The sequence below is a fragment of the Natator depressus genome, chromosome 2 (assembly GCF_965152275.1).
Source record: "Natator depressus isolate rNatDep1 chromosome 2, rNatDep2.hap1, whole genome shotgun sequence".
NCBI classification, from domain to species: domain Eukaryota; kingdom Metazoa; phylum Chordata; order Testudines; family Cheloniidae; genus Natator; species Natator depressus.
In genome coordinates, this window is record NC_134235.1 from 97,468,064 (window position 1) to 97,495,319 (window position 27,256).

The following is a 27,256-nucleotide window of genomic DNA, read 5'->3' on the forward strand; positions in this document are numbered from 1 at the left end:
GGGGGGGGCACTTTAAACATTAGCCCCCCACCCAATGCCTCCAGGCCCTGCTGCTTCCCCAGGTTCCCCACCTAACCCCCTGTGCCCCGCTGCCTCCCTCACGCCATTGTCCCAGGCTTCAAATACTTACTGGAGGCTGCAGGCGAGGAAGGAACGGGGCTCAGCAGGCTTCCAAGGCCCCCTCTCACAGAACTCTGCTGCCAGCCCAGCTTCCCTGCTCTGGGTGCCATTGGAGTAGGGCTCAGCAGGAGCGCTAGCTGGAGTGCCTTTCCCAGGCACATCTCTTCAGCCGAGCTCAGCCCGACTCCCATCCCCGGCAGAAATGGGGGAGGAGGAGCTTGGGGGAGGGAATCCCAGGGCGGGGGTCAGGGCAGAAGCTGCAGACAGTGGCAGAGATGATTATTGGGGAGTCCCATGTTCCTGCTTGCACACGGTTGCGCATGCCCCTGCCCATCATTATAAAATAGCCAGGAATGGCAACGGCAGGGGAGTGGGATGGGGAGGGGGAAGGAGAATAAGAATATGGCTGGTCTGAAGCAGAGAAGCAGAAGTAATGTTGATTGGCCATTAAAAATGCACAGACATTTTGTTTCTCGATTAGGCAAGGTTACGCAGACGTTAAACTGTAAACATATTGCTGAACCAACCCACCTTTTCTATTTTCTTTACTTAATATCTTTGAATTCAAAGAAAACAGTAAACAAATTTAAAAATCAAAGTAACAAAAAGAATCACTACATCTGTAGTGCAAAGGACAAATACTTAAACTCAGCAATTGTTTAAATATCTGGTTCATATATGCAAGTGACTATAGAGACAGGAGGCAAATAAACACATATTAAAGCAAATCACTTTTGCCACAGTTAAAAACAAGTCACAGAAGACAACAAATAAGTAATTATGGTCGGACAACCTCATCTGTAATAGGAAGTACTTGGAAACAAAACAAAATGTATCTATTTGTAACAAACTATACAGGAACATTATCCACATTACTAAAAAGACACAATTGTGCCAACGCCACATATCTCCCTCACGCAAAACTCCCAATGGATTTCAAGTAAGGCGTACAGGATTGGACTCCACAAGGTACAACCAAGTAGCTTGAAACATTAAACATACAAAACAAAATTTTCAAACAAGTGCCTACAGATAGATACTAAAAGCAATATTTTAGGTACCCATCAACTATTTAAGTAACTGAATCTTAACTATGTCACTAGGAGCTGATGACGCTCAGCTCCTCTGGGGAAAAAAAAAATCAGACCCCTTATTTAGGAGCCAACATAAATCACTTTCAGTTCCTACCTAAAGGCTTCAGTGCTTTCAGACATGGAACACAATACATGCAACCAAATTAAAACAACTGCATTTTTTCCTCTGACCCAACAGCAGTTTAGCAGTCAACTTTTAAGAAAAGGGTCTATAGAAGTCTTTCCCTTGGCAAAAGCCTTCTTCCCCACATTGGTCATCCCTGTGTCTTTCAATCTAAATCCTTAAAGCCCCTACCACAGTGAATTTTAAATGATAAATTATGATTAAAAAATACCTCCTCTGCATAAATTTGGTCATTTAGCAATAGTTTCTCATAATTATCTAAAGGAGAGTAGCACAGAGGCTCACTCAACAACACTCTGGCATTGTTTTGTTACTTCAGACTTCATGGAGTTGAGTTTTTCAAGGTGGTTTTTAAGATCTTAGAAACAGTGTAGAACATACAAATATGGAGAGAGAACACAGTCATATTTACAGTATCTGTTTCAGAAGCAGCATTACATATGTGACTGTGCCAGATAATACTGTATCGAGTGACACTGATCTTTTTACCCTGATCATGCCCAGTACTTGCAACACAGAGTAGCACACATCATGGTGCTTCACAGGAAAGCCATTACTTTTTATGTTTAAACTTCCCTCCCCAGTAACAAAAGTGAAAACAATAATAAAAATAAAGAAGTGACTATACTTCCTAGTTTTCAGTAAATAAAGCACAAAACAACTTGTAGCACCTGGATTGTGGGGTTCATTTCAACCTTAATCCCCACCCCCTCCCCACAAAAAATCAACTAATTACCAGCAGGGAAAGTAACGGCTCAAATTATTAGAATCAGTATTTTGTTCCAAACCAGCGGTTAACTTTTTCAGTGCTTAGATAAAGAACCAGATTGACTATATAGTATTCCTTGGTTTCTTCTACCCAAACCAGCTCAATGTGGACTTTCCCCTCTGAATCCACATAGTTTAAGTCATAGTTTTGGCCCATATAGTCATAAAGGCAGGATGCCTTGGAAGAAAGTTTCATGTAGACTGGGGCACTGAAACACCAGAAGGGTTTTTCTGTTTCATCCAAGAGGGTCACATCCATCATGTAACAGTTCTAAAAACATAAGCAAAAAACATTATTTTTCTATGTGCAGCATATATCATAATTACCACAGGGCTACATCTCATGGTCCTTGCACTGTTAGGCAGAACTACAACTGATGTTAGGGGAAATTCTCCCTGACTTAGGGCTGTACAGACTGCAAGATTTGGCACATAGGTAGACAGTCAAAGTAAAATTCACTGCATTTCAACGGCCACTGTAAAAGGACTACAATCTATTTAACTGAAAAGGTTTCCAACCAACAGGATTGTAGCCTAAGCATGCCATTGGTAGCCTCCCGCAATCACATGGTGATACCAGCAATACCATAAGCAACGTTTTAAACATTTTTTTAAAAATATTTAAAACTATATCTATAAATAATCACAGTTAGTGTGTTATTAGTTAAAATAGCAAGATGCCCTCCATTATGAGCAAACATATGGAGTTTAAACTTCCATGGACCAGGCAACATCCCAAAACAGGTGCAAAGAGTTCCATGACTGTAGAAAAATACAGATGTGCACAAAACAGAGATCAGCCTTTAAACTAAAAATACTGCAAGACATCCCCCTGCTTAACCTTCTAGGAATGGGCAGAGGCTGTAGAGAGAGGTCTTTGATTCCCAGAGTGGCAAATACAATATTTTAATCTTCCTTTTAAATTATATACTAAAATTAAATAAAATACTTAAAAATGATTCTTTAAAAAATGTATAAAAATATTACCCAAGACTATAAAATATCAAGGTGTACATGAGTCAACGTATAGAATTATTGCTTGTTTTGATGCAAGAAGTATTTACAGGCTTGTACATTAGCATTCTTCAGGTATACAAATACTGGACAGACATATACACCAGGTGATATGTCACTGCCCATTGGCAATGAGTTCAGAATTGTTAAAACTACTCCTGTACATTGAACGAGGACATGCATTTTCATTTTTATGGGTCACACCGTATTAATTATGTTGTGTAGACAAACTATCTGATGTTTCTCAGCCAAATGTACAAAGTAAAAAACAAAGCAATTTTTCAAAACATAAGAGAAATATCTGATTCACACTTGTTTTTTCATAGGATAATCAAGTCAGTGCAACGTTTCACATACAAGATGTCATGAGGGAAGTCTCAGCAAATTTTCCTTTCTCATGCCCTTGATTTCTAACCCTTCTTAGGTCTGGTCTACACTACGAGGTTAGGTCAAATTTAGCCACATTAGATCGATTTTATAAGCAATGCGGCTACACAACCAACCCCGTTCTGCCGACCTAAAAGGCTCTTAAAATCGACTGCTGTACTCCTCCCCGAGGATGGGAGTAGCGCTAAAATCATCCTTCCTGGGGAAGGCTGCCTTATTTTGTCCTCCACACACAGCAGTGCCACGTGAAAGTTAAAGAGCTCAGGCAAGCCTACTAAAAGACAAAGGAGGCAAACGGTCGCTCCGGGTCAGAACCCCATACATGCCGCTTCTATGATCAGCTGCATTCTAGGGGGGGACCCCAGCACTGTCCATGGACATCTGCAAGGGGGGTGTCTCATGCAACACGGAGGAGGATTTTGTGAATGAGGAAGAGAAGGAGGAGGAGAATGTGCAGCAGGCAAGGGGAGAATCTGTTCTCCTCAGTAGCCAGGAGCTTTTCCTCACCCTGGAGCCAATACCCTCCCAAGGCATATTGTTCCCGGACCCTGAAGGCGGAGAAGGCACCTCTGGTGAGTGCACATTTGTAACTAAAGTACAGGGGTTAAAAGCAATTGTGTTTAATGTTTGATTTGTCCTGAAGAATTGGGGTGCATTTGTGGCTACTACAGCTACTGGAAAAGTCTGTTCACGTGTCTGGGGATGGAGCGGGAATCCTCCAGGGATAACTCCATGAAGCTCTCCTGGAGGTACTCTGAAAGACTTTGCAGAAGGTTTCTGGGGAGGGCTGCCTTATTTTGTCCTCCACAGTAGGACACTTTACCATGCCAAGCCAGTAGTCTGGAATCATTGCAGCACAAAGCATGGCAGTGAATGGTCCCGGGTTTTGGTTACATTCATGCAAAATCTAGTCTTTATCTTTCTGTGTCAGCCTCAGGAGAGTGATATCATTCATGGTCACCTGGTTGAAATAGGGGAATTTTTGTAAGGGAACAGTAAAAGGACCCCGTTCATGCTGGGCTGTTTGCGCTTGGCTAAAAGGGATCATCCTGGAGAATAGCCACGCGGGGGGGGCGTGAGGGATGTGCTGCACATCCACCCCAAAACCACAGCCCCTCCTTTTAAATGGCAAACCCAACCGGCATTGCTTGCTATGGGAAAGGAGGGCACTGCAGTTTGAAACCATTCCCACATGTTATGAAGGCAGAAGAAGCCAACCCCGCGTACCCTTTGGCTTACCATGGCTGCCTGGAAACCAAATTCTGTTGCCCAGCCGTGTGTGATGTGTCACCATACCAGCAGGTGCTCAATATAAAAGGCAAAATGCGACCTAAAACACATGTGCTGTCTGCTGTGAATTGCTTGATTCACTGTGAAAGAGTTTCCCTTTTTCAGAAATGTATCTTCTTAAATTGTACTCTCCCTTTTTATCCCCCCTGCAGGTGCAAATGTTTCTATGCTCCCCGTATCAACTCCGTCCATCAGGTTATCACAGATTAGAAAGTGGAAAAAAAAAAGCACTCGTGATGATGTGTTTTCAGAGCTCATGCAATCCTCTCGGACTGATAGGGCACAGCTGAATGCATGGAGGCATTCGGTGGCAGAGGCCAGGAAAGCATTAAGTGCACGCGAAGAGCAGAGGCAGGAGGAGATGCTGAGGCTAATGGGGGAGCAAAGGGACATGATGAGGTGTCTGTTGGAGCTGCAGGAAAGGCAACTAGAGCACAGACCCCCGCTGCATTCATTGTATAACCGCCTGCCCTCCTCGCCAAGTTCCATTTCCTCCTCACCATCTTCCATCAAGACCATTTTGCCCTGATTCAGTAAATCACATAAGCATGTGCTTACGTCCGATTGACCTTAAGCCCATGAATAATTCCATGAAGTTAATGAGACTTATACACATGCTTAGGAATTCTACATAAACAGGGTAAAAACTCCAGGCTGACAAACTCAAGAGCCAACACAAACTTTTAAAAAGCCTCAAAGAAGTTTAAAAGTAATCTACTGTGCATAACATTTCTGACTTAAAATGATCATAGCTCTAGAACTATTAAATGTGGCTATTTCTAGATTCAGCTATTTTCAGTTTTCTAACCACAACATTTCTGATTGGTTGATACAAAATGGGAAAAGTGTATTTTTCATATATGCAAAACTTAAAAAAAAAAAAAAGAAAGAAAGAAAAAAAAAAGCTCAGCTGATCTTGCAGATACTAGAAGAAATCTCACCTCTCGGTCGGGTTGCCAGGAATCCCGTTTTTAACTGGAACACCCGGTCAAAAAGGGACCCTGACGGCTCTGGTCAGCGCTGCTGACTGAGCTGTTAAAAGTTCAGTCGGCGGAGCAGCGGGCCTAAGGCAGGCTCTCTGCCTGCCCTGGCTCCGAGCAGATCCCAAAAGCAGGTGGCATGTCCCTGCAGCCAAAGAAGCTCCATGTGCTGCCCTCACCTCGAGCACCGGTTCTGAAGCTCGCATTGGCTGGGAACCACGGCCAATGGGAGCTGCGGGGGTGGCGCCTGTGGGCACAGGCAGCGCATACCATGCAGAGCCCTCTGGCCTCTCCACCTAGGAGCCAGACACGCCAGCTGCTTCCAGGAGCAGCATGGAACCAGGGCAGGCAGGGAGCCTACCATAGCCCTACTGCGCTGCCAACTGGAAGCCACCTGATGCAAGTACCACCTGTCTGGAGCCTGCACCCCAACCCCCTGCCCCAGGTCAGAACCCCCTCCCACACCCAAACTCCCTCCCAGAGCCCAAACCCCCTCCTGCACCCTAGCCCCCTGCCCCAGGTCAGAACCCTCTCCCACACCCAAACTCCCTCCCAGAGCCCAAACCCCCTCCTGTACCCTAGCCCCCTGCCCCAGGTCAGAACCCTCTCCCACACCCAAACTCCCTCGCAGAGCCCAAACCCCCTCCTGCACCCTAGCCCCCTGCCCCAGCCCTGAACCCACTCCCACACTCCAAACCCCTCATCCCCAGCCCCACCCCAGAGCCTGCAGCCTAGAGCCCCTCCCACACCCTGAACCCCTCATTTTTGGCCCCACCCCGGACCCTGCACCCCAACCCCTTGCCCCAGACAAGTGAAAGTGAGTGAGAGCGAGCAACAGAGGGAGGGGGGCTGGAGTGAGTGGTGGTGGTGGGAGGGGGGCCTTAGAGAAGCGGCGCAACCTCAGGGTTGGGACAGGGAAGGGGGCGAGACAAGGGTGTTTGGTTTTGTGCAATTAGAAAGTTGGCAACCCTACCTCTGGGCAAAGACCAAGCATAAGAAATTTCAGTCAAAAAGGAATTTGAGAATGTTATAAACAATTGAAGAGTGAGGACTCAATGGAAGTTTGAATTCAATCTTAACTGCAGTGGGTAATGCCAACAGCAGCAGTAGTAAATCATTAAAAATTAAGCTGAATTTTACACTCACTGTTGCACAGGACAACCTATTAACACTGTAAAGCATAATGCAGGTAGTTTAACATGTATGAACCAAATGTTAACTCACTCATCATACAGTACTTCTTTCTGCTCAGCCTGCCTAACAGCAAAATGGCAACTCCTATTAATTGTATTTGTTTATGTCAAAATAATATTATCAAAATGTCAAATTCAAGCATAAACTCTTTAGTATATATTCATTTTTAGAACTGTTTGAAAGATTTGTGTCGAGATTACTTCAGATGTGCGCTCATTTAAAGGTTTCCAATCTACAAAAGTTAAATATGTTAAAAATATATTTTTAAACACTGTTGCAGTACTGCAGTAAATTACTTCAATCTCCTTATTAAAAATATGCATGTTTGTAGTTTATGGACAGTCCTCTTTTAGGAATTTAATACAACAGAGTCCTAGGCAGGCATTTCTCAAGAACAGCATTAGCTTCACAACCTCCATAACATCTAGATTTTATGAGATTTTTTTACAAGTTAAACTACCCAAAATAACTTTGTAACATATTTAGCATGCATATATCACTCCTTTTTTTAAATAACTATTTCCAGAAACAAAACGTTAATGATTTACCTGTATGCTGCCTTTAAACACATCAGTTCTCCAGAAGAAGCCAACTTTCCCAGCAAGAGGTAAATGTTGTGAATTATTTTTTAAACTTATAACTGTGAGCCTCAAGTATCCATTTTGAATGTAATCTGAAAAGATTAACAATACATGCATAGTTAGAGCACAACAAATCAAACTAGGTCAGCCACTCAGGGAATGTTCTTACCTCTACATTTCCTTTCTTTAAACCCTCTATTCACAACCTGCACATTAATGGGATACTTTCCTCAAGAGCCAATAATTCTTCATACCCAACCAGCTGAAAAATTCAAGCCAGCATGTCTCAAAGATGCAAAGGATTAGTTTATTTTCTGAGGTGACAAAAGGTGTGGAGGGGTTAGGATTTTCATTTTATTCAAATACTGAAATCTGAGGCCAACCCAGTAGAGTTAAAAAGAATGCAAAAAAAAGAGTCCCAAATTAAATGTTACAATCCCTACAAAAACATCAGGCTTAACATCAGAGAAGGAGAAGAGAAACGGTGCTTCATTATCACTCTTTTGTCCACTTTGTTTGATGTAAGCTATCATGCTGAACCAATATCGATTCCAGGGTACATTTATTTATATCAGCAAGTGGAAAACTTTGATTTAAATAAATGATTTATGTTTCTTGCTTGTCCTGTTATTTTTCCAAAGAAAAATTCATTTTCATTGGTTAGTACAACCATTAAAATATATTGTTTTAATTATGTACAATTAAATATAGCCTTTATATTGGATCTGGTACATCTTTTTGCTAACCAAGAGGGAAAGAATTCCTGTGGGTTTTTTCTCCGCAAATATGAAGAGTTTCTTTCTAATGGACATGGAATATTCTGAGGCCTGATTATATTTTGGTGTTCATCTTAATAATCCATAGATATCTGACAAGGACAAACTATCACTTCATAAGATAAGTGAACTTCTTCATAAGTGAACTAGGTCTCCTTGAAGCAGAGATACTAAGGCTGATAAATCACCATGAGCAAGAAGGGAGGAGGGAGTGTCATTGGAGTTTTTTACCATACTGATGAAGGAAAAGGAAACACCAGGTCTAGCCTTCCATAGATGATCTCAATCACTTACGAATACAGGGTTGGAGTCACCCATGCTGACACAAAAGGTGGTTCTTTTTGCGGATACAGACTAACACAGTTGCTACTCTGAAACCTATGTACTATGTGTATCATACAACTTTTAAAACCAAACTTTGTATCTGTGGATAATCTAAGCACTATATCCAGAGGTACAGACACGTTTCTCAGCCTATGTATTATATCATTTTTTAATGTTAGCTTTAATAAAATTTTAAATTTTTTTTTTTTTTAAACAATGCTGCTCTCTCTTTCCGCCCACATTGCAACAAAGTTGAAAACAAACTGATTTGATGTACTGCATGACTGTCTGGCAAGCTACCAAAATGCATATTTGTATTAGCTCACATCTAAAACTTTATGCCAACAAAATCCTCAGTGAGACGCATATGGTATGCAGAAATAGAGCAGTGAGAGACAGAGAGGGGAAGTTCTCTCCCTCCATTTACAAATGTTTGTAAAGTGCTTTGAGAGCCTTCATTGAAAACAATTTAAATTAAAGTGACAAAGTATTATTACATACTATTTTAACAAACCATACTCTAGTTCTACTATAGAACAAAATAAAATACCAATGGCCAAAAATTTTAAACTTTGGTGCCTAAAGCTAGGTGCAATAATGCAAAATTAGCTGCTGACCTTTAGAAACCATCTGAAATTTTTGGTCTATATTGTGACGCTGCACGGAATCTGGGGGACACTTGAGAATATTATGAATATTAATATTGTAAAACTGTAATGAGTTATGCCAGATATGCCATGTGAGGTATCTGCAAAAAATGTTATAATTTGCCAGACATGATAATCTAATTTTTCTGTTTGTATCCCCTTTGTATTATCAGTTATAGATACGTATGTATGTCTATATTTCAAACTTGTGCTATGCTTTTGGGTGACACCCCCAGACAGTTTGGCATCAGCACTGCCTAGCCTGCTTGATGACCCATTAAGGACCATCAGCTATATAAATGACCCATTGAGAGAGACCGCAGATAAACCTTATGACTCAGCAAGGCATGCAGGGGCATGCCTGTGGACAGAACTCTAATGATTTCAAGCCATGTGCTGGGCCGCTTGTGTTTGAAACAAAGGACACACAGGCCTCATGGCAAACGACTATAAAGGCAGTTGCATCTTCTCCATTTTGTCTTCAGTCTTGCTTCTTACATCTGGAAGAACTTTGCTACAAACCGAAGCTCTGAACAAAGCACTGAATGACCCATCCAAGCTGTGGATGTATTCCAGAGGGACTTTCAAGCCAGCAAACTCACGAATACTCCTAGGAACCTGATATATAGACTTTGAAGTCTTTGTATGTATGTGACTGCTTTACCATTTAACATCTCTCTTCATGTTCTTTCTTTTTTCTTTATAATAAAACTTTAGTTTTAGATACTAAAGGATTGGCTGGCAGCATGGTATTTTGGGTAAGATCCAAACCCATGCTGACTTCGTAATGTGGTTGACCCTTTGGGGTCAGAAGAACATTTTGTATATGTGAGCAGAGTTTTTTAAATATCTTCTCACTGTACTGGACCTAGGTGCTGACTGGGGTCCAGAGAACTGGAATGAAATAAAGGTGGCTGTGTGATTTCTTTTTGTTTGCTTCTTGATAACCAGTGTGGGGGATCAGAAGCGCAGTTTGTGACTGGTTGGGGAGTTTAACTTCAGTGTTACTCACCAGTCCTGGGAGTATCTGCCCTCCCTTTTGCAGCCTGCCCTAACCTTGGCATTTCCAGTGACGGCTGCCCCAGGCACCCCGGGTCACATATACTTTGGGAATCCTTGCTATGATGTGTTATACTATGAAAAAGTTTTCATTTAGGTTAAAAATTTTGCTGCTTTTTAAAAACATCATACATTAAGCCAGGCTGAAGGTAACTTATCTAAGGATTTTACTTCGTTTCTCTAGATCTGAAAGGTCAAATTCCAAACCTAGGTAATATAAATCCAATACAACAGAGTTTAGATTAGGATAAATATCTACCGTTTGCACAGAGAGAACATTAAGAGTTTCCATTTGAAGCTAAGCTTTTGCAAATGGGACTTTAAAAAACAAAACTGGTTACTAAGCATTTTCCCCAAAGGAATGATATTCACTTATCCACAAGTCAGACTCTATAACGGAATGACTATTTCTGCTCTAATAATCCACTCAGGATCATCACATTTTAATGGAAATAAAATAAAGCAACTGAAGGAACCATGCCACCAATAAAGAACGAACATCCAGGACACTACAGTTATTACAGGATATTAATAAAAGGAATCCCCACATCCTTGATGGACCACATGGGGAAGCTATTATGAATGTAATACATTTCCTCCTAGAACTACTTCTCTACTCCTAAGCTAGAACTGATAAAAGGAGATCTCATACTTTAAACATTCCTTAAGTATGCATGCACACGTGAGAAAAATTAAGCATTACACTATCCTGGAAGCTATAAATGCATCTTTGAACTAGAATATTGCATAAGGAATGCTTCACCCATCACCTGGAACAGTGAGGTCCAGCCAACAATTGAAGAAAAAATTAAAATACCTTACCATGGTATTCGGTTACTGCACGTCTTTTTACATTTGAAACTTTTACCCTCGCCTCCTGAGGGAGGGAAGTTCTGGCTATAGACAATGCACTTAAATTCCAAGGACTCAGCAGCTCTTTTTTAATTTACAGGACTCTGTAGAGCTCTGACCATTTCTCTGACCTTTTCACTAACACCAGTTGAATCATCGATGCAAACAACAGCTACTGAGAATTTATGCTTTTAAAAAATGAACTCATCATTCATGAATAAATCAATTCATTAATCATTCAGATCTACCTTTTGCACTTCTTCCTTCATTATGGAGACCCCAAGACCCACGCACAGATTTATAGAACTGTTAGCATTTTAGATGTGTACAGCCTGGCTAGAAATCCCTGTGCTGATGCTGCGGTCATTGACCACAAAAGGCACATCTCCAAATCCAGACATATTCCCATTCCCAATACATCAAAATTCTGTCTCTCCCCTCAAAATAGATTCCATGTGTCCAAATCTAAACAATTATGCAATCTCCTCCCCACCCTTTTCAGGGCTACTTCCCCATCTCCTCCTGGGTGTGCAGAAAACCCTTGGGCCACCCCACTTACTGCTTCCTCATCCCTCCTGTAGTTCACAGAATTCATGATCTGCTCCTCATTCCCCTCCAAGGAGGAATACAGTGGCTCCCCCTCACTTTGTTGCCGATACCACCTCCTCTCCTCAAAAGAATCAGTGGTACTTCTGCTGCTTTGTCCTGTACCTCCCTCCTCCTCCCAACAGAAGGAAATAAAGGCTACCCAACCCCACCCACACTTGCGCAAGCAATATTTCCATCTGCTCTAGGTGATGAGTGGGTTTTTCAAGCCTCAGTATATAGGTAGACTAGAAAAATTCTTACTGCCCAGAAGCTCAGGACAAGCAGAGGTACTATGTAGACAAGTGTAAGGTAAGGTTTTTTGCCTTCCAGATAAGGAAAGCAGGAGACACAACAACCATAGCAGCTGACTGACGGATATCTGCACAACATCTGGGCCAGGCAGTTGAGATTCAGGCTTCACGGAATGGTGAGAACCCATCTCTCTCTCTCTCAGTCTCTCTCTCTATATATAGCCTTCTGACCCTGACTTGTGTGATCAGTTTTCTAAACCTGACTTTTATAATCAAATTTAAGTTAGATTTAATATTATAACTGTTTTGTTTGTTTGGCTCCCCTTGTATGATTATTACCTGGCAATAAATAACTTGCATTGTTAAGCTGGTTGCTTCTTTCTCTCTTCTCTCTCTCCCCTATCCCTCGTGGTGTTTTTTGGCTTCCCTATTTGCTCTGCAGCAACGCTCCTTGTACCTAAGCTAAAGATCCCTGCAGCACCCAAAAATCCTGTGGGGTTTGCTTATCAAGTGGGTTACTACCAGAACAATTGTAATGTGAAAGTGGGGATAGGGACGTGCAGAGTCCAGGGGCCTATGAGGGTGGCAGCTTGGAAGTGCTGCTCGACCCAGCCTGCTGAGTCCAGTGACCTATACGGGGTCAGCTTGGGCGTGCTGATTAACCCCTTCCTCTCAAACGCGCTCTGTTAATGTGTGTGTGTGTGTGTGTGTGCGCGCGCGCCCGTCCGATTCTGGGGCTAGAGGAACCCAGCCCTGGGGAACCTAGGTCATGCAGAATAGCTCCATTGGGAGGGAACTTGCAGAAAGTAGAGCTCCGTATGAGAACACAAGTGACACAAGCAGTACATTGACAGAATTACAGAACCCCAGCCACCAGAAGAATAACCCTAATAAATGAGTGTACCCCAAAGTAATGGGCAAATTTGGTAACAAAGCATCAGCATTAGCCATTTATTGGAAAAATAATATGAAACAGTAATAATTGCTTACCTCAGTTTTTAAAAAACAACTGTTCATAGGGTATAGATCTTGTTTATATATATATATATGATTTTTAAAATTTAAAAAAAGTTTCCTTACCTCCTACATCCAACATAAAAAGGAATGCATATTTTTCATCATGTAATTTGAGAGGGGCTTGCGGGGGAGGGTGGAGGGAAGGAAGGGGGAGAAAAAAGGATTTTCTGGTTTTATTTGTTGACTGGGGAAATTGTTATCTGAGTTTAATTATTTAATGCTGCCAGCTGGCAGCATTTACCTGTATGTTATTATTTAATGCTGCTGGGTGGTTATTACTGTAAGTTTAATTATTATTAGGACACTCAGAGCTTCTGCAAGGGCATGCTTTATTGTTAAGCCTAAGCCTAAATAAATAAAGTAAATAAATGTTATTGTAAATTATTTACAAACACTTATGCAATTTCTCACAACTTGTATTGATTGCCATAACAATATGTATCTCAATCTAGAGAAGCAAACCAAACAATTATACTTTGTCTGAATCACAGTATGCTTATTAAGTTGCATTGTATCTGAACAATAAAGCTTTGTTAAAAATCACATCTAGTCAAAGCAAAGTTAAGTAATTGAAGAAGAGCAATAAATTTAAAAAAAACCAACACATTGAAATCAAGTCTTGGTTATTATATTTGTTTAATACGTTATAAAATTAATTCTGTTTTTGGAAATGCTTTGTTACCAAGATGCTTTATCCTAATTTCAGCCTTGAAACGTAAAGAACAGTTTTATTTTTAATCCAGAAGCCTGCATTTTAAAAAAAAGCAACAGACATTATAATATCTAGACTGTCAATTTGCCAGCACTAGCCATCAAAATAATTCCACAACAAAAATGCAAGGAAAAAAAAACTAGTTTATCCTAAAAGCCTATTCTATTTTCTCCCTTGAACAGAAAGAAGTTGAATACAAATGGGGGGAAATGAACCCAGAAACCATTTTTAAAGGAACATGTGAATTCCATTAACTCTACCTTTTCTGCAGAATAGATTGCGAAATGTACCACACATGTAAGTATGTCCTCCGCTGTGCATATCAATATGTAGTTGGTAGCCATGCAGTCCATATTCTGGGTCAACATCATCCAGTATAGGTTTATGAGGGGGCAGGATATATTGTCTTAAATAAAATCAAGAGAAATCGGGTGGGGAAAAGGGCAAACACAATTAGCAGTCAAGGTGTTCTACTGTCCTACTAAAATTTCTGAATCTCTAAGTTTCACTACAGTTTACCATATTCATTACAAGGTTTATTACCTTGGTAAAGGTAAAGACTAGTCAAAGGCAGCTAACTAAATTTACCACTAAATACACCTAAAGTGTGTACATGTAAAATTTCAATAGATGGACTTGTCTGCATTATATATACGGGCAAATTAACTCTGAATCTAACATCCATCTGGCCACCTGCTTTTCTCTAACACAGTGGTTCTCAACATATTACACATTGTGGGCGCATATGAGTGGGCCGCCACCACCGGACCTCGGGGGCCAGCTGGCTGCCCCATCCCCCCACCCGCAGCCACGCGGCTGCCCACCCCCCCAGTCCCCTGCCACGTGACTGCCCCAGCCCCCAGAGCTCACAGGACAGGGCAGCTGCCCCAGATCCCGGACCCTGCGGGGCAAGCCAGCTACCCTGGACCCTGGAACTGGTGAGGCCAGTCGGCTGCCCCGGACCCCAGAGTTCATGACCCTCTGGGGCCAGCAGGGAGCCCTGGACCCCATCTGGGAGACCAACCCCCTCACACTAGGTGGTGGGGCAGCCTGGACCCCTCTCCCCAGGCAGCAGGGAACCTGGAACCTGGGGCACATCCACGGTCTTTAGCACTGTCATAAATATAAAGGGAAGGGTAAACACCTTTAAAATCCCTCCTGGCCAGAGGAAAAACCCTTTCACCTGTAAAGGGTTAAGAAGCTAGGAAAACCTCGCTGGCACCTGACCAAAATGACCAATGAGGAGACAAGATACTTTCAAAAGCTGGAGAGAGGAGAAACAAAGGTTCTCTCTGTCTGTGTGTGAGATGCTTTTGCCGGGGTCAGAAGAGGAATGGAGTCTTAGAACTTAGTAAGTAATCTAGCTAGATACGCGTTAGATTCTGTTTTCTTTAAATGGCTGAGAAAATAAGCTGTGCTGAATGGAATGTAGATTCCTGTTTTTGTGTCTTTTTGTAACTTAAGGTTTTGCCTAGAGGGATTCTCTATGTTTTGAATCTGATTACCCTGTAAGGTATTTACCATCCTGATTTTACAGAGGTGATTCTTTTTACTGTTTCTTCTATTAAAATTCTTCTTTTAAGAACCTGATTGCTTTTTTCATTGTTCTTGAGATACAAGGGTTTGGGTCTGTGTTCACCTATGCAAATTTCCCCAGGAAAGGGGGTGTAGGGTTTGGGGAGGATTTTGGGGGGAAAGATGTTTCCAAACGGGCTCTTTCTCAGTTATATCTCTGTTAGACGCTTGGTGGTGGCAGGGATAAAGTACAAGGGCAAAAGGTAAAATAATTTGTACCTTGGGGAAGTTTTAACCTAAGCTGGTAAAAATAAGCTTAGGGGATTTTCATGCAGGTCCCCACATCTGTACCCTAGAGTTCAGAGTGGGGAAGGAACCTTGACAAGCACACAGCTGACCTGGGCCGCAGCTGTGTTCTAATTGGCCCACATGCCGTGGGTTGAGAACCGCCGTTCTAACAGCAGGCAGGGAAATAGTCTCCCTGTGCCTGAACCCTAGTGGAAAGAGCAGAGTATTGAATCACTGGTGTGGGGTAACATTTTCAGAAGCACCTAAGTGACATAAGTCCCAGTGAAGGTCAATGAGACAGGCTCTTAAGTCACTTACACTTAAACTAAGTCACTTAAACATATTGGAAATTTTTTCCCATATAAATGACTGTCCCAGTGGAGTGAAAGTTATTAGATATTGCGTGTGTGAAATGAATCCCAATGAAGGGGGCTGGGAGGGGGGGAGAGAAAGACATCATACCTACGCCAGATAAAATGCTCCTTCAGCCTGGGAGGAAAGGGTATGAAGAAGAAGAAAAAAGAGCTGCTCAGGGAGGCTAGTTGACATAGTAATCACTGTAACCATTATTTTGACATGTGTGAGGAAAAACTCACACATGAATATATTGCATTAATATACAATGTTATATATACACTTATTTAAAGGACACTGTCTACTAGAAATCTAATAACTTTTTCAATAAGATTTAAAAGTAGATTCAGGTTCTAAATTAAATCACCCTGCCACTTTTTGTGGATTTGCAATGACATTTTCCTATTTTTTAAAATGTCCCTCTTCCCTGTGGGTCTGTCACACATCAGGAGAAAGTGACGAAAATAAACAAAAGAAAAAAAATACAGAAAAATTTCTAATTTCTTTCAGCTACAGTGAAAGGTTTCAGACACATGTGTAATTAAGTTTACAGGGTCTCTTTAATATATTACTTCACCACAGTACATTTTAGCACGGAAAACACAGGCCTGTTCCACGCCATTTTGTAAACCAGTTATTGCAACTCCAGTGCACAACAGAGTTCTTATTCTTGGTTAGGGGGAGCTACAATTGTTACTGAACTTTCTTGATCACCAATCAATTTTAATTTTCAAACTCAATGCTTTATTTAAAAGATCATCCCTAGCATCCACAGGCAAAGAGAAACCAGTACTTACATAGTGGCAGAGCCCAAAGTGCTTCTCTCAATAAGTTGATGATGATGAAGACTTGCCGTAACAAAAGCAATTCCATTTCCTTTCTGAAAAGTTAATTACAGTGAATACCTTTCTCACCTGGAAGTACTGTGCATTAAAGCCCACAGATAAATGCTTCTTCTTTTGCTGCTGCAAGATTACCACAACGCATTAGTACAATTTTAATAATAGTTATATGTGGGCCACTAGTCACATAGAATGCTACCATAAACATTGTCCCAGCACAAGAACACATGAAGCACCACTGGATAGCTACCCATACAGGAAGATTCTCTGCAGTATCAGCAACAATTCATTAATCTTATTTTTCTACCTTATAATTAGCACTGTCACCTGAGGAGAGCACTCATAAAGGACTGTAAAGAGGTCTAAAGCAGCTCATGCCCTGTAACTGTGACAGTACAGTGAGAATAGGTGGTGTTGTATGTAGCCTGGTGATCCAGTCTAAAGTCGGGGGAACCACAGAGTAGCACTCTGGGAGAATGGAGATCAGGGCCTGTCTCTTGGAAAGAGTGCCCACAGAAAGTCTGGGGGAGAGATCACAGGTGCAGCTTGCCCTTGAACTTTGATACTATGTCAATTAAAAAAATCCCTGGCACATCAAAAACTAGAAGAGGAAAATAAACCATACAATACACATATGAATGTTACACTGAAATAATTAGAAATCTATATTTTTAAAGCATAAATGAAGGTGTTGCAAAATAGTACAGGGGGCCTTGACTGTGGATTCCTATTAGGCTATGGAAGTCATTTGCATGCATCTTCTTTATCTGCATATATATGTCTGAACTTTACAAAAGAAAAAAAAGGAAAGATGGAGGAAACTGTGCCTTCCAGGCTACCATAATGAATAACATACTGTAGCTGAATGTAATCTTACCTTCCAGAGACCCACCAGGAGTCCTGGGTTCAGATGGAAAAGTTGCACAAGCATGTCAGAGCCAATCATTGTTGTCACTTTAGTGAGGTTAGTAAGGTTGAACTCAGCAATTAAGGAACGTCGCCGTGGTCTTTGAAGAGACATAGCAGAGTAAAGAAAGACACGAGTGTGCCAGTATTAATATGAAAGTTCAGCCACTTTTCATTTTCTCCCTGGGCACTAAAACAAATTGTTCTGAAACCGTGCAGTATGAGAAGCAGTAAAAAGTCTAACTAGCAGCTTACCAGCAGGACTGCAAAGCCTAGTGGGAAGAGAATCTCCAATAAGGATGTCTACCAAAATCTATCACAGGCTGGTATTACATATCCACTGTACAGTGCAACAAGAGGAACTGATATGCTCACTAAATTTCTTAAATGCCCAGAGGGTTCTTTTATTAACAAATGTGTCATTATAAAGAAAATGTTTCCATAGCAAAGGGAATCATGAAATATTCATCAACATTAAGCAGGCAACTTAGGAAGGTAAAGCTTTCTCAGAACAAGTGAAATTTGAACCGAAAGGTCATTTACTATATAGTTGTATTTTTCAGGTTTTTTTGTACCCTACCAATCTGGGATTAAAAATTGGTGTAGAATGTATATTTAATACCATTGACTGTTGCCTTGTTGGCTGTTTGCAGGAATGTAAGTAGTGGCTCTATAGTGTGTTCAATCCTTCCCATCAGAGAAGTTTCACAAGATATTGTTTGGCAATTGCTCACTCTCCACAAAGACCCTTGTAAAGATCCATAGTGTCACTCTTCCCGTGCGTGCGTGCGTGCGTTTTTAAAAAAGGAGGATGCCATCAGCAGGCAATTGCAGCTGCAAACACATCCCAATCACATCAATATGCTTGTAATACTCAGTTCTTCATTCCTAAAACTTCAAAAGTCTAATTTTTAGGATATAAGACTACATGTCCTTTTACTGAAATTCAGATTCTTTAGGCGCAATAACTCTCCCAGTGTGTGACCAAGAACAAGGATCTGGATGAAAATGAACAAGCAGCAACTCATCCAAATAAGGAAGAAGAGATGCTTGTTGGCAAATGAGACATTTAGGAAGAACACGTAGTACGAACAAAGAGTCTGTATTATCGATTGAGGAGAACTAGCTTCTGCTAAAATAGTTCACAGCTTCAGAATCCTGATTAGATCCAAAATGGTTCCTGGATTTCCTGATAGTAGCAGTATTACCTTTCTTCATCTACCAATACAGCAGTAGGTGAAGAAAGGTGAACCTTACAACAGTTACTCACACCTTTGCAACTTCCAGCTTGCCTACTGCCATGGTCCACTTACAGCTTCCTATGATGTCCAGGAAGCTAGGGAAGAAAAAAAAAACTTCCCAGGCAGCCATTTTGAAATAATGTTTTACTTTTTCTTTTATGGGGTGCATTAGGACTGCTTCTGTGTGTTTTTTCACACATGTTAACATTAGATGATTTTCAGAAGAAAACAGGTTTTTACGCATTTTAAATAAAGTTTAGTAAATACAGATTAGTCCCTTTTCCAGTAATTTACAAAAGAAAGTGGATTATTGCATAGTGAGAAAAAGGGAAAAAAAGTTTTAAAACTGCAGGAAAGGAAAAGTACAGAACGTTTTAAAATGGCAAGAAAGGAAAAAAAGAAAAAGAGAGGTTCAAAACAGCAGAAAGAGGTAAGCAACACTTCCTTACTCACTTTCTCCACAACACTCATGATTTTATAGACCTCTATCATATCCCCTCTTAGCTGTCTCTCTTCTAAGATGAACAGTCAGAGTCTTTTTAGTCTCTCCTCATGTAGTAACTAATCATTTTTGTTGCCTTTCCCTGTACTTTTTTCCAATTCTAATATATCTTTCTTGACATGGGTCGACCAGAACTGCAATGCAGTATTTGAAGTGTGGGTGTACCATGGATTTATAAAGTGGCAATATGGTATATTCTGCCTTATTTTTTCTCCCTTTCCTAATGATTCCTAATATTCTGTTAGATTTTTTGACTGCAGCTGAGCATTGAGCAGATTTTTTCAGAGAACTATCCATGACTGCAAGGTGTCTTTCTTGAGTGCTAACAGCTAATTTAGACCCCATCATTTTGTATGTATAGTTGAGATTATGTTTTCTACTGTACATTACTTTCGATTTATCAACACTGAATTTCATCCTCCATTTTGTTGCCCAGTTTTGTGAGATCCTTTTGTAACTCTTCACAGTCTGCTGGGATTTAACTATCTTGAGTAATTTTGTATTGTCTGCAAAGTTGGCCACCTCACTGTTTTCCCCTTTTTTCAGATCATTTATAAATATGTTGAACAGCACAGGTCCTAGCACAGACCTTTGGGATATACCACTATTTACCTCTCTCCACTATAAAAACTTACCATTTATTCCTACCTTTTGTTTCCTATCTTTTAACCAGTTGCTGATCCAAGAGGAGACCTTCCCTATTATCCCTTGACTGTTTACTTTGCTTAAGAGCCTTTGGTAAGGGTACTTGTCAAAGGCTTTCTGAAAATCCAAGTACATTATATCCACGGGATCACCCTTGTCCATATGCTTGTTGACCCCCTCAAAGAATTCTAATAGATTTATGAGGCATGATTTCCCTTTACTAAGGTCACACTGATTCTTCCCCAGCATATCATATTCATCTGTGTGTACGGTAATTCTGTTCTTTACTACAGTTTCAAACAATTTGCTTAGTACTAAAGTTAGGATTATTGGCCTGTAATTGCCAGGATTGCCTCTGGAGCCATTTTTAAAAAAATCCTAGGGAACTTGATGGTACGTACTGTCCTGTGAAAAAACAACAAATTTCACAATCACATGTACTTTTTCTTAAAAATCAGAAGTCTAATTCGTTGTGATTTGTTAACTGGAATACTTGTTAATATAGTTCCAGCCAAGGATTGGTAAGTTACCCAGGGAAACCAAAATAAGCCAACATTTTCCAATAAGAAGAAAAACACTTTACTTTTTATATGCACAAAGTCTTCTTTTAATCATAGCCAAACACCTCTCAATGGCTATGGCTAATAAACTAAAAGTGGAAGTTCCAAGGGCTACAAACATACCGCCTTCCCTAATAAACCAGATTGTGTAGGACAGGCTCAAAAAGTCTTCTTTCCAGACATAAGAACATTTACTTTGTAAACTATTTCAGTTAACAGATCACAAAGAGTTAGATCAGCAATTTTAAAAAATACATGAGGTTGTTGAGGGTAAAGAAAGTCAATGGGCATGTTACCAACAACATCAAAGAATTTAAATATATAGATATAGATATATATAATTTTCTCTTCTCCACATACATCACTCACTCTTCCTGGACAATGACACTAGATCAACACGTTTGTGTTCCAGGTCTTATGCACTACCATACTGTTGTGTGCAATTTCACATCTCACACAAACATTTAAATTACTGACTAACACTCTGAAACCCTTCCACTTACACCAAAGAAATCCTATCATGGATGTTTTAAAGAATTTATTAAAATCTCCCTTTTATTCATTTAGGTTTTCTAAACATACACACACATTTGTTTTAAACAAAAAAAAATTCAGGTTAAAATATATTTTAAAAACATTTTCTTATTTGTGTAACAAATGTCTTAGATTAATATATATGATTAAATAGAGGCAAAGAATTGTTCTCACTGGATTTTTAATTACAAGTTTTCCATGAGTCTGGATTTACCATGCTATCTTATTTATACCTATGCTTAGACTGTCAGTTTTCCAAGACAGGAAGTGTCTTTATTTTTCTGTATTGTACATGGCCAGTCACTATATCACACCTACTCAGTTCATAAAATAATGTAATAATAAATAAATAATATATAATTTTGTTAAATTCTCTATTCTCTCTGGAGACATGAAGAACAAGAAATAGATTTCCTAGGATAGGCTGTAGAAGGATTCAAAATAATTCACTGGTTGGGTCAGTTTTAGGTCAGGCAATTTCCACACAGACAATTCCAACAATATTTAATTGTATGAAAATACTTTAATTTAAACTCACCCATTCTTGGGGGGAACTTTACATTGGTCAAGAAGCAATGGTGTCACTCCACATAATTCCAGAGTTGACAAGGTGTCTAAACATGGCCAGTTTGTACCATACCAAAATACAGTAACAGATGTGTCATTAAAAGAGATGTCCACCTGCTCCATTACATGTTCCTTTCCATTTCTGTCCTTCAGTACAATCACCCAATTCAAACTACATGTTCTGTTATCGAGGAAGTAAAAACAATAAAAAAAGTTTTTAAAACAACCTCCCAGAAGTGATAAGAACAACGTATGGAACTTTAGAAATTCAGTCAGCAATGTCCCTGGGGATTCCTTGAAGAAGAGCATGTATCCTTCCTATTACTTTCAATGGAAATAACCAAGGTAATTTCTCTTGAAGTGTCTTCTTCCCTGCAAGCAAAACTTAAAGAAATGTCTTATTTCACTTTTATTTTCATTATGTTTTATCTTGTGACTAAATCACATTAATCAGATCGTGATAGCATCTCCCCATCATGATCTGAATTCTCATCTCTATTTCCCCATATACAGATACCATATAAAACCACTATGCCAACATTCTGAATGTAGCCTGGGAGTAAACACACTTTATGACAAGACATTACTTACTTGATAGCCTCTTTGGTTTTAAGTGGAAGGCCAGTGTAAGGGTTTATAGGTTTCAGAAGCTGAATTATTCTAGTTTTGCCAGCTGCTATTTGTTTCATGATATATTCGTTCTTCCAATATCCCAATTCTCTGTCCTGAATCATAGCATGGCTTAGTAAGACAGCTGTTTTTTCAACAGAGTTAGTTTTCCAATTTGTTCTTTTAGGTGGAAAAAAACTGGAGTAAATTTTGAACCAGATCACACTGGAAAAAACATTCAAGAGACAAAGTGAATCCCATGAAGAGTTATTACCAGTGAGGGCACAGACCAGTAAAGAACAGACCCACCAGCATCAGAATTAAAATATACAGTTGCATGTGCATCTCAGGCATTATTGAGAATCTTATTAAGAAAAAAATATATTAACCAACTTTAAGAACAAGTTGGGTTTATTTGATTTCGGTAGATAAAGGGAATACAAATCATTTCTAGAAAGTCCCAACATCTAGGTTTTGCCTCAATGGCTGTTGTCCTTCTGTATTCATAATTTCCCCTTCTTTTAGTTTGTTGTTAAACCCCATATTCTGTATTAGTGCAGATATGCTAGAATTTAGATTGCTGGGGGAACGACAAGTCACAAAATGAGAACCAAAGGGCATTTATACACATCTTGATATTTTTGTTGGATATAAAAAGTTTTACCTGACATCATACTACATCAGATACACCTACTTGTTACTCATTACCTTCTCAATCAATTATCACTAAGATCTGTGGGACTGTCTGAACAAAAACTGAGGAAGGACATCATAATAATAACTAACAGGAAGATGCAAAAGTGCCATTTGTGCTGCATTCCCCCACCTGTCCTCAGCCACCTCAATGTCAGGGCAGCCACCTGGTACAAATTAGAAGGCTGCTTTAAATTGTGCTGGCTGTAAATGTCCCCGAGGCCTAATCCAGCAGCTAGGTCATACCAGGGATGTACTGAACATGCCCTTTTTGTCCCAAGCACATCCCTTGCACCATGGCCAGAAGAGGGTACCAGCAAAGCTGCTACAGTGGCTCCTCGCCACCCAAGAGTTGCCACTTTTCCACATCAAGAGTGTTTTATAAATGTTATCTAGTTAATCCCCACTATACCCCAGGGAGGTAGATAAGTATCACTTATGTATGGGAAAAATGAGACAGCAAGGTTAAAGGATTGCCCAATGCCTAAAAGAGTCTGTTTCAGGGCCAGAATAAGAACTCAGGACTTCCCAATCCCTAGTCTTGTGATGCAGCACTAGACAACATCTCTCTCTCTTTCTCATGCATTTTTGTATGCATTTAAAAAGCATCCTTCTTTCCTCATGTTCTAATTCTTTCCCTCTGGGGCTGTCCTTTCCTCATTAAAATATGTTAAAATCATACAAATTAGAGACGAGGGGACGGGAAAGGGGGACAGTATGCAATAAATATGTTACCATTTATCCTCTGAATACAATTTTACAAATGATGAACAGGATGTGCTACCAAAATATCAGCCACACAGTCCATAGTAATTATACCAGAGACACATTATGGTGTTTTATTTCACACTTAGAAATTAGCCTCACCACAGGATTTTCACATCCACTGGCCAGCCAAGTCTTCCTTACCAGTCCCTGCTTTTTCCCAGATGAAAACTATGTTAACCTGCTCTAGTATGTTTCTCTGGGTCTTTTGCCATAAAATATTCAGGGCTTAGATGGCTCCCAGGCGGACCTCTGTCCAAGAGAACAGTCAGTCTCTCTCATATCAGCCTGTTTCCCGTGCCCTCAGTGGTTAATGTAAGTCACTACACATCACTACCACCAAGCTGTCTCTTCTTATGAGTACATCATTCCTTTTGTATGGGATTCTCAGGGAAATCAACATTAGTCTGATGGTCTAACTCATGTAAGATTTATGTGAAGCTTCCTCTCTTCAACTCTTTGAGCTGAGGCTGTGTAAAGCACACAGTCTGGGAGGCACAACTGGGGAGCTGCAGAGAGGCTCTCTGTAAGAGGTTGCAAAGATCATACCACCAACAGCCCAAGCTTTCAAGATCTCCTCCTCTTCCCTCCCACTCCTAGATTCTGATTTGAAAAAGGAATTCAGGATGGAGAAGTTAGATTTCAGAGAAAATCCCAGAACAGGACAGAGAGCTGAAAATGTTTAGCACTGGAGGCTGAGATAGGAAAGGAGACCTTGTTCTCAGAAAGGTCCAAAACATCCCTGAGGCGTCTAGTACAGCATTTACCAACTAGGAGGAAGGCATGCACCAGACTAAGCTATTGCAATCTCTCCCACTGGCAGTAGCTGCAGTCATTCATGGTGTGAGCAGAAGAAAGTAGCTGGGAAAAGGCAAAGGAATTATTACAAGCCACAAGCTCCCTAAACCAGGGGTGCCCCCTTGCATTTATGTGGCCTGTGTGATATAATCACATTTTAGAATGAAATGAAATCTGAGGTTATTTATTTCTAGCCCTCATGGTTGCAAAGTAAATCTACCATATGTGAACCAAATGCAATCAATGCAGTGAATGTCAGCAGATGAAAGCAGTCATTTTGGACCGTAACTCAGAGGTGTGGAGTTCCCTGACTCCTTAATCTTACTGGAGTGTCTGCTCCAAAGCCCAGTGATGACACTTCAATGACAACAGTAACAATTTCAGTGCATATCATTTTAGCAGATGGGGTAGGAAATGGAGTGGGAGAAATTGGAGAAATAGTGGTGGGTCTACAGGGAAGCATATTTTCTCCCTAAGTGACGCTAAATACAACAACAAGGTACTGAAAAAATGATACCTAAACATTTTAATTACTACATACAGGTTGGCCTCTCCATTTGATCTATCTTCAAAGCTCCCAGTGACATCAGTGGGAGATCTCTATGAATTGAGTCTTAAATTTATACTCTGACCCATGGACCATAATTAAACATGGAATTTAGCCCTTTCAACTGATACCCCTGCAATAAACCTTCTTCTATTTGCTTTTTCCTCCTGTTTTGATCAAAAATAAATTCATTGCACTGTGACAAATGGAAGCAGCTGAAACCACCACCAGAACTGCCTGGCTACTTAAACCCCCTGCAACAAAGCAGGAAAAAACTGGAATGAAAAAGAAGGAACCTGAAAGGAAGGTGTGAAAATCCCTGCCTGTGAGGAGGGAGCCCTGCATCCTGTGCTGGTTTATCTAAATCAGAAAAAAAAGTATAAATGGATCTTATGAAGCAATAAATGCAAACGGGTAAGTTTTCAAAGCAGCGTGCTTGGTTTTAGCCACGTAAGTCCCATTAACTTTAATGGAACTCACACAGCTAAAACTGCATGCAATATATTGAAAATTTACCATACAGATTGCAATACAACAGAAAAATAGCTGCTGGGTACTTACATCAATTCCCTGGCATCAATGAAACTAAATTAAAAAGTCTCATATAACCCAGGTTAACTTGACTGCTGTGAGATTGAGATTACTATGTTTCCCCCCTTCTTACTTGTCACTGGCCAGATGATAGAAGCGTTTATTCACACAACCGATACACAACAGGGATACAGCATCCAAATAAGAAAATATCTTCAGGAGTATCTCTGATGGCATACTGAAAACAAAAAGAAAGGGAAAATATTACTGGACTTATGTGCAAAACAGAGTTGACAGGTGGCTAAAACCTTTAACCCCTCAGCACAAGAAAGTGATCAGGAGAGGGAGAAGCCACCACTTCATAAATCCACATGTCAAACCTGTCTTTGTAAAATGTTGTGTTCTCACATAGAGTGTTAACTGCAGCCCTATCAGTTTTGATTTGTTGCTTTGATCTAAAGCCTTTGCTTACTGCACTTCACAACAGCCTATTGAAGTGGCACAAGATGTTAACTGCACGCTTAGTTCCTCATGCATTCATGTTACTTTTTTTTGAGCTTTAAGCCAATTTAGTTTTGAAAAGTAACAGAGAATTCATTCAAATTATGTGAAATTATTCTGTTCACCCCTCCCCTGAGGTTCAGTCTTTTTTCATATCATGGCTCCACGTTCAGTCACTCATCACTAATACCTCTCAAATGTATCCCAGAATCTTGTGTGTTCACTATCACTTTTCAAATGTGGTGTCAGGTCCCAAGATACTTTATCAACAGTGCCTACTCCAAACCAAACTTTGGTGGGATGCTGTACCTCTCCTCAGCTCCATGTGTACTCATAAAAGGTCTAATCTAACTGCCATTAAAGTCAATGGAAAGACTACCGCTAACTTCAATAGGACTTGCAGGCGTCCTCAGAGTACTTCCAAATGCAAAATTTGTCTTCCACTGTGGCTGTCAGGCTGTTCAATGAAGTGCAGGTGCCTTCCCTGAAATCCCATTGCTGCTGTTGCTTTGCAATCACCTGCTGGAATGTGCAAACCACAGCCTGGGGCATGAATCCTTTGTCTAGACTCTAGGGGTTGGAAGCCACAGGCCATTAGATTAACATTTGCGTATGGTACAAAAGTTTGAAATAAACTTTTTCCATTGTCCTCACTTTTCTGAGCGTTGCAGTACCCTGGTGTCAGAGTTACCACTGAACAAAGGAGCTACTGTGGGAATCAGCAACCTTAAGGTCTTTCCTGATGTCTATGTCCATTTGCAAGTGACCAAGCAAATCGATTATGGGTCAGAACAGGTCAGCTGTGGTTCTTGTGAAGAAGCTGCACGTTTAAGACTACTGTTTACTCCAGCAGTTTGTGATCTTCCAAACACAGATTGATCAATACCACTAAATACTACGGGAAATATGTTAAAATCTCAACATCTAAGGCTATGGTCACTTGCAACCACGGAATCTGATTGAAACTCATGCTCACTTTAATCCTGCTAGCTCAGATACCGAAGCAGTGAAGCCGTGGCAGCATGGGCTTCAACGTGGGCTAGCCACCGCACTAATTACCTGGGGTCCCAATACAGCTTC

General features: G+C 40.5%; 1 protein-coding gene across 3 annotated transcripts in view; it reads right to left on the bottom strand.

Annotated features, from left to right (window-relative positions):
• Positions 1–216: 216 nt before the first annotated feature.
• The window catches only part of FBXO15 (F-box protein 15), a 43,036-nt gene continuing 15,996 nt past the window's right edge, over positions 217–27,256 (bottom strand). Inside the window, exons 3-11 of one of the 3 annotated variants that reach the window (XM_074943140.1) lie at positions 25,809–25,913; positions 22,324–22,566; positions 21,704–21,913; positions 17,655–17,784; positions 16,733–16,815; positions 16,044–16,070; positions 14,039–14,184; positions 7,520–7,644; positions 222–2,377 (exon numbers count right to left, since the gene is read on the bottom strand). In XM_074943140.1, the coding sequence (XP_074799241.1) occupies positions 2,108–2,377; positions 7,520–7,644; positions 14,039–14,184; positions 16,044–16,070; positions 16,733–16,815; positions 17,655–17,784; positions 21,704–21,913; positions 22,324–22,566; positions 25,809–25,913 (1,339 nt within the window). In that variant the 3' untranslated portion in view covers positions 222–2,107. Of the gene's footprint in view, positions 2,378–7,519; positions 7,645–14,038; positions 14,185–16,043; positions 16,071–16,732; positions 16,816–17,654; positions 17,785–21,703; positions 21,914–22,323; positions 22,567–25,808; positions 25,914–27,256 lie in introns of all 3 variants that reach the window. The other 2 variants (XM_074943142.1, XM_074943141.1) reach the window with 2 other exon arrangements.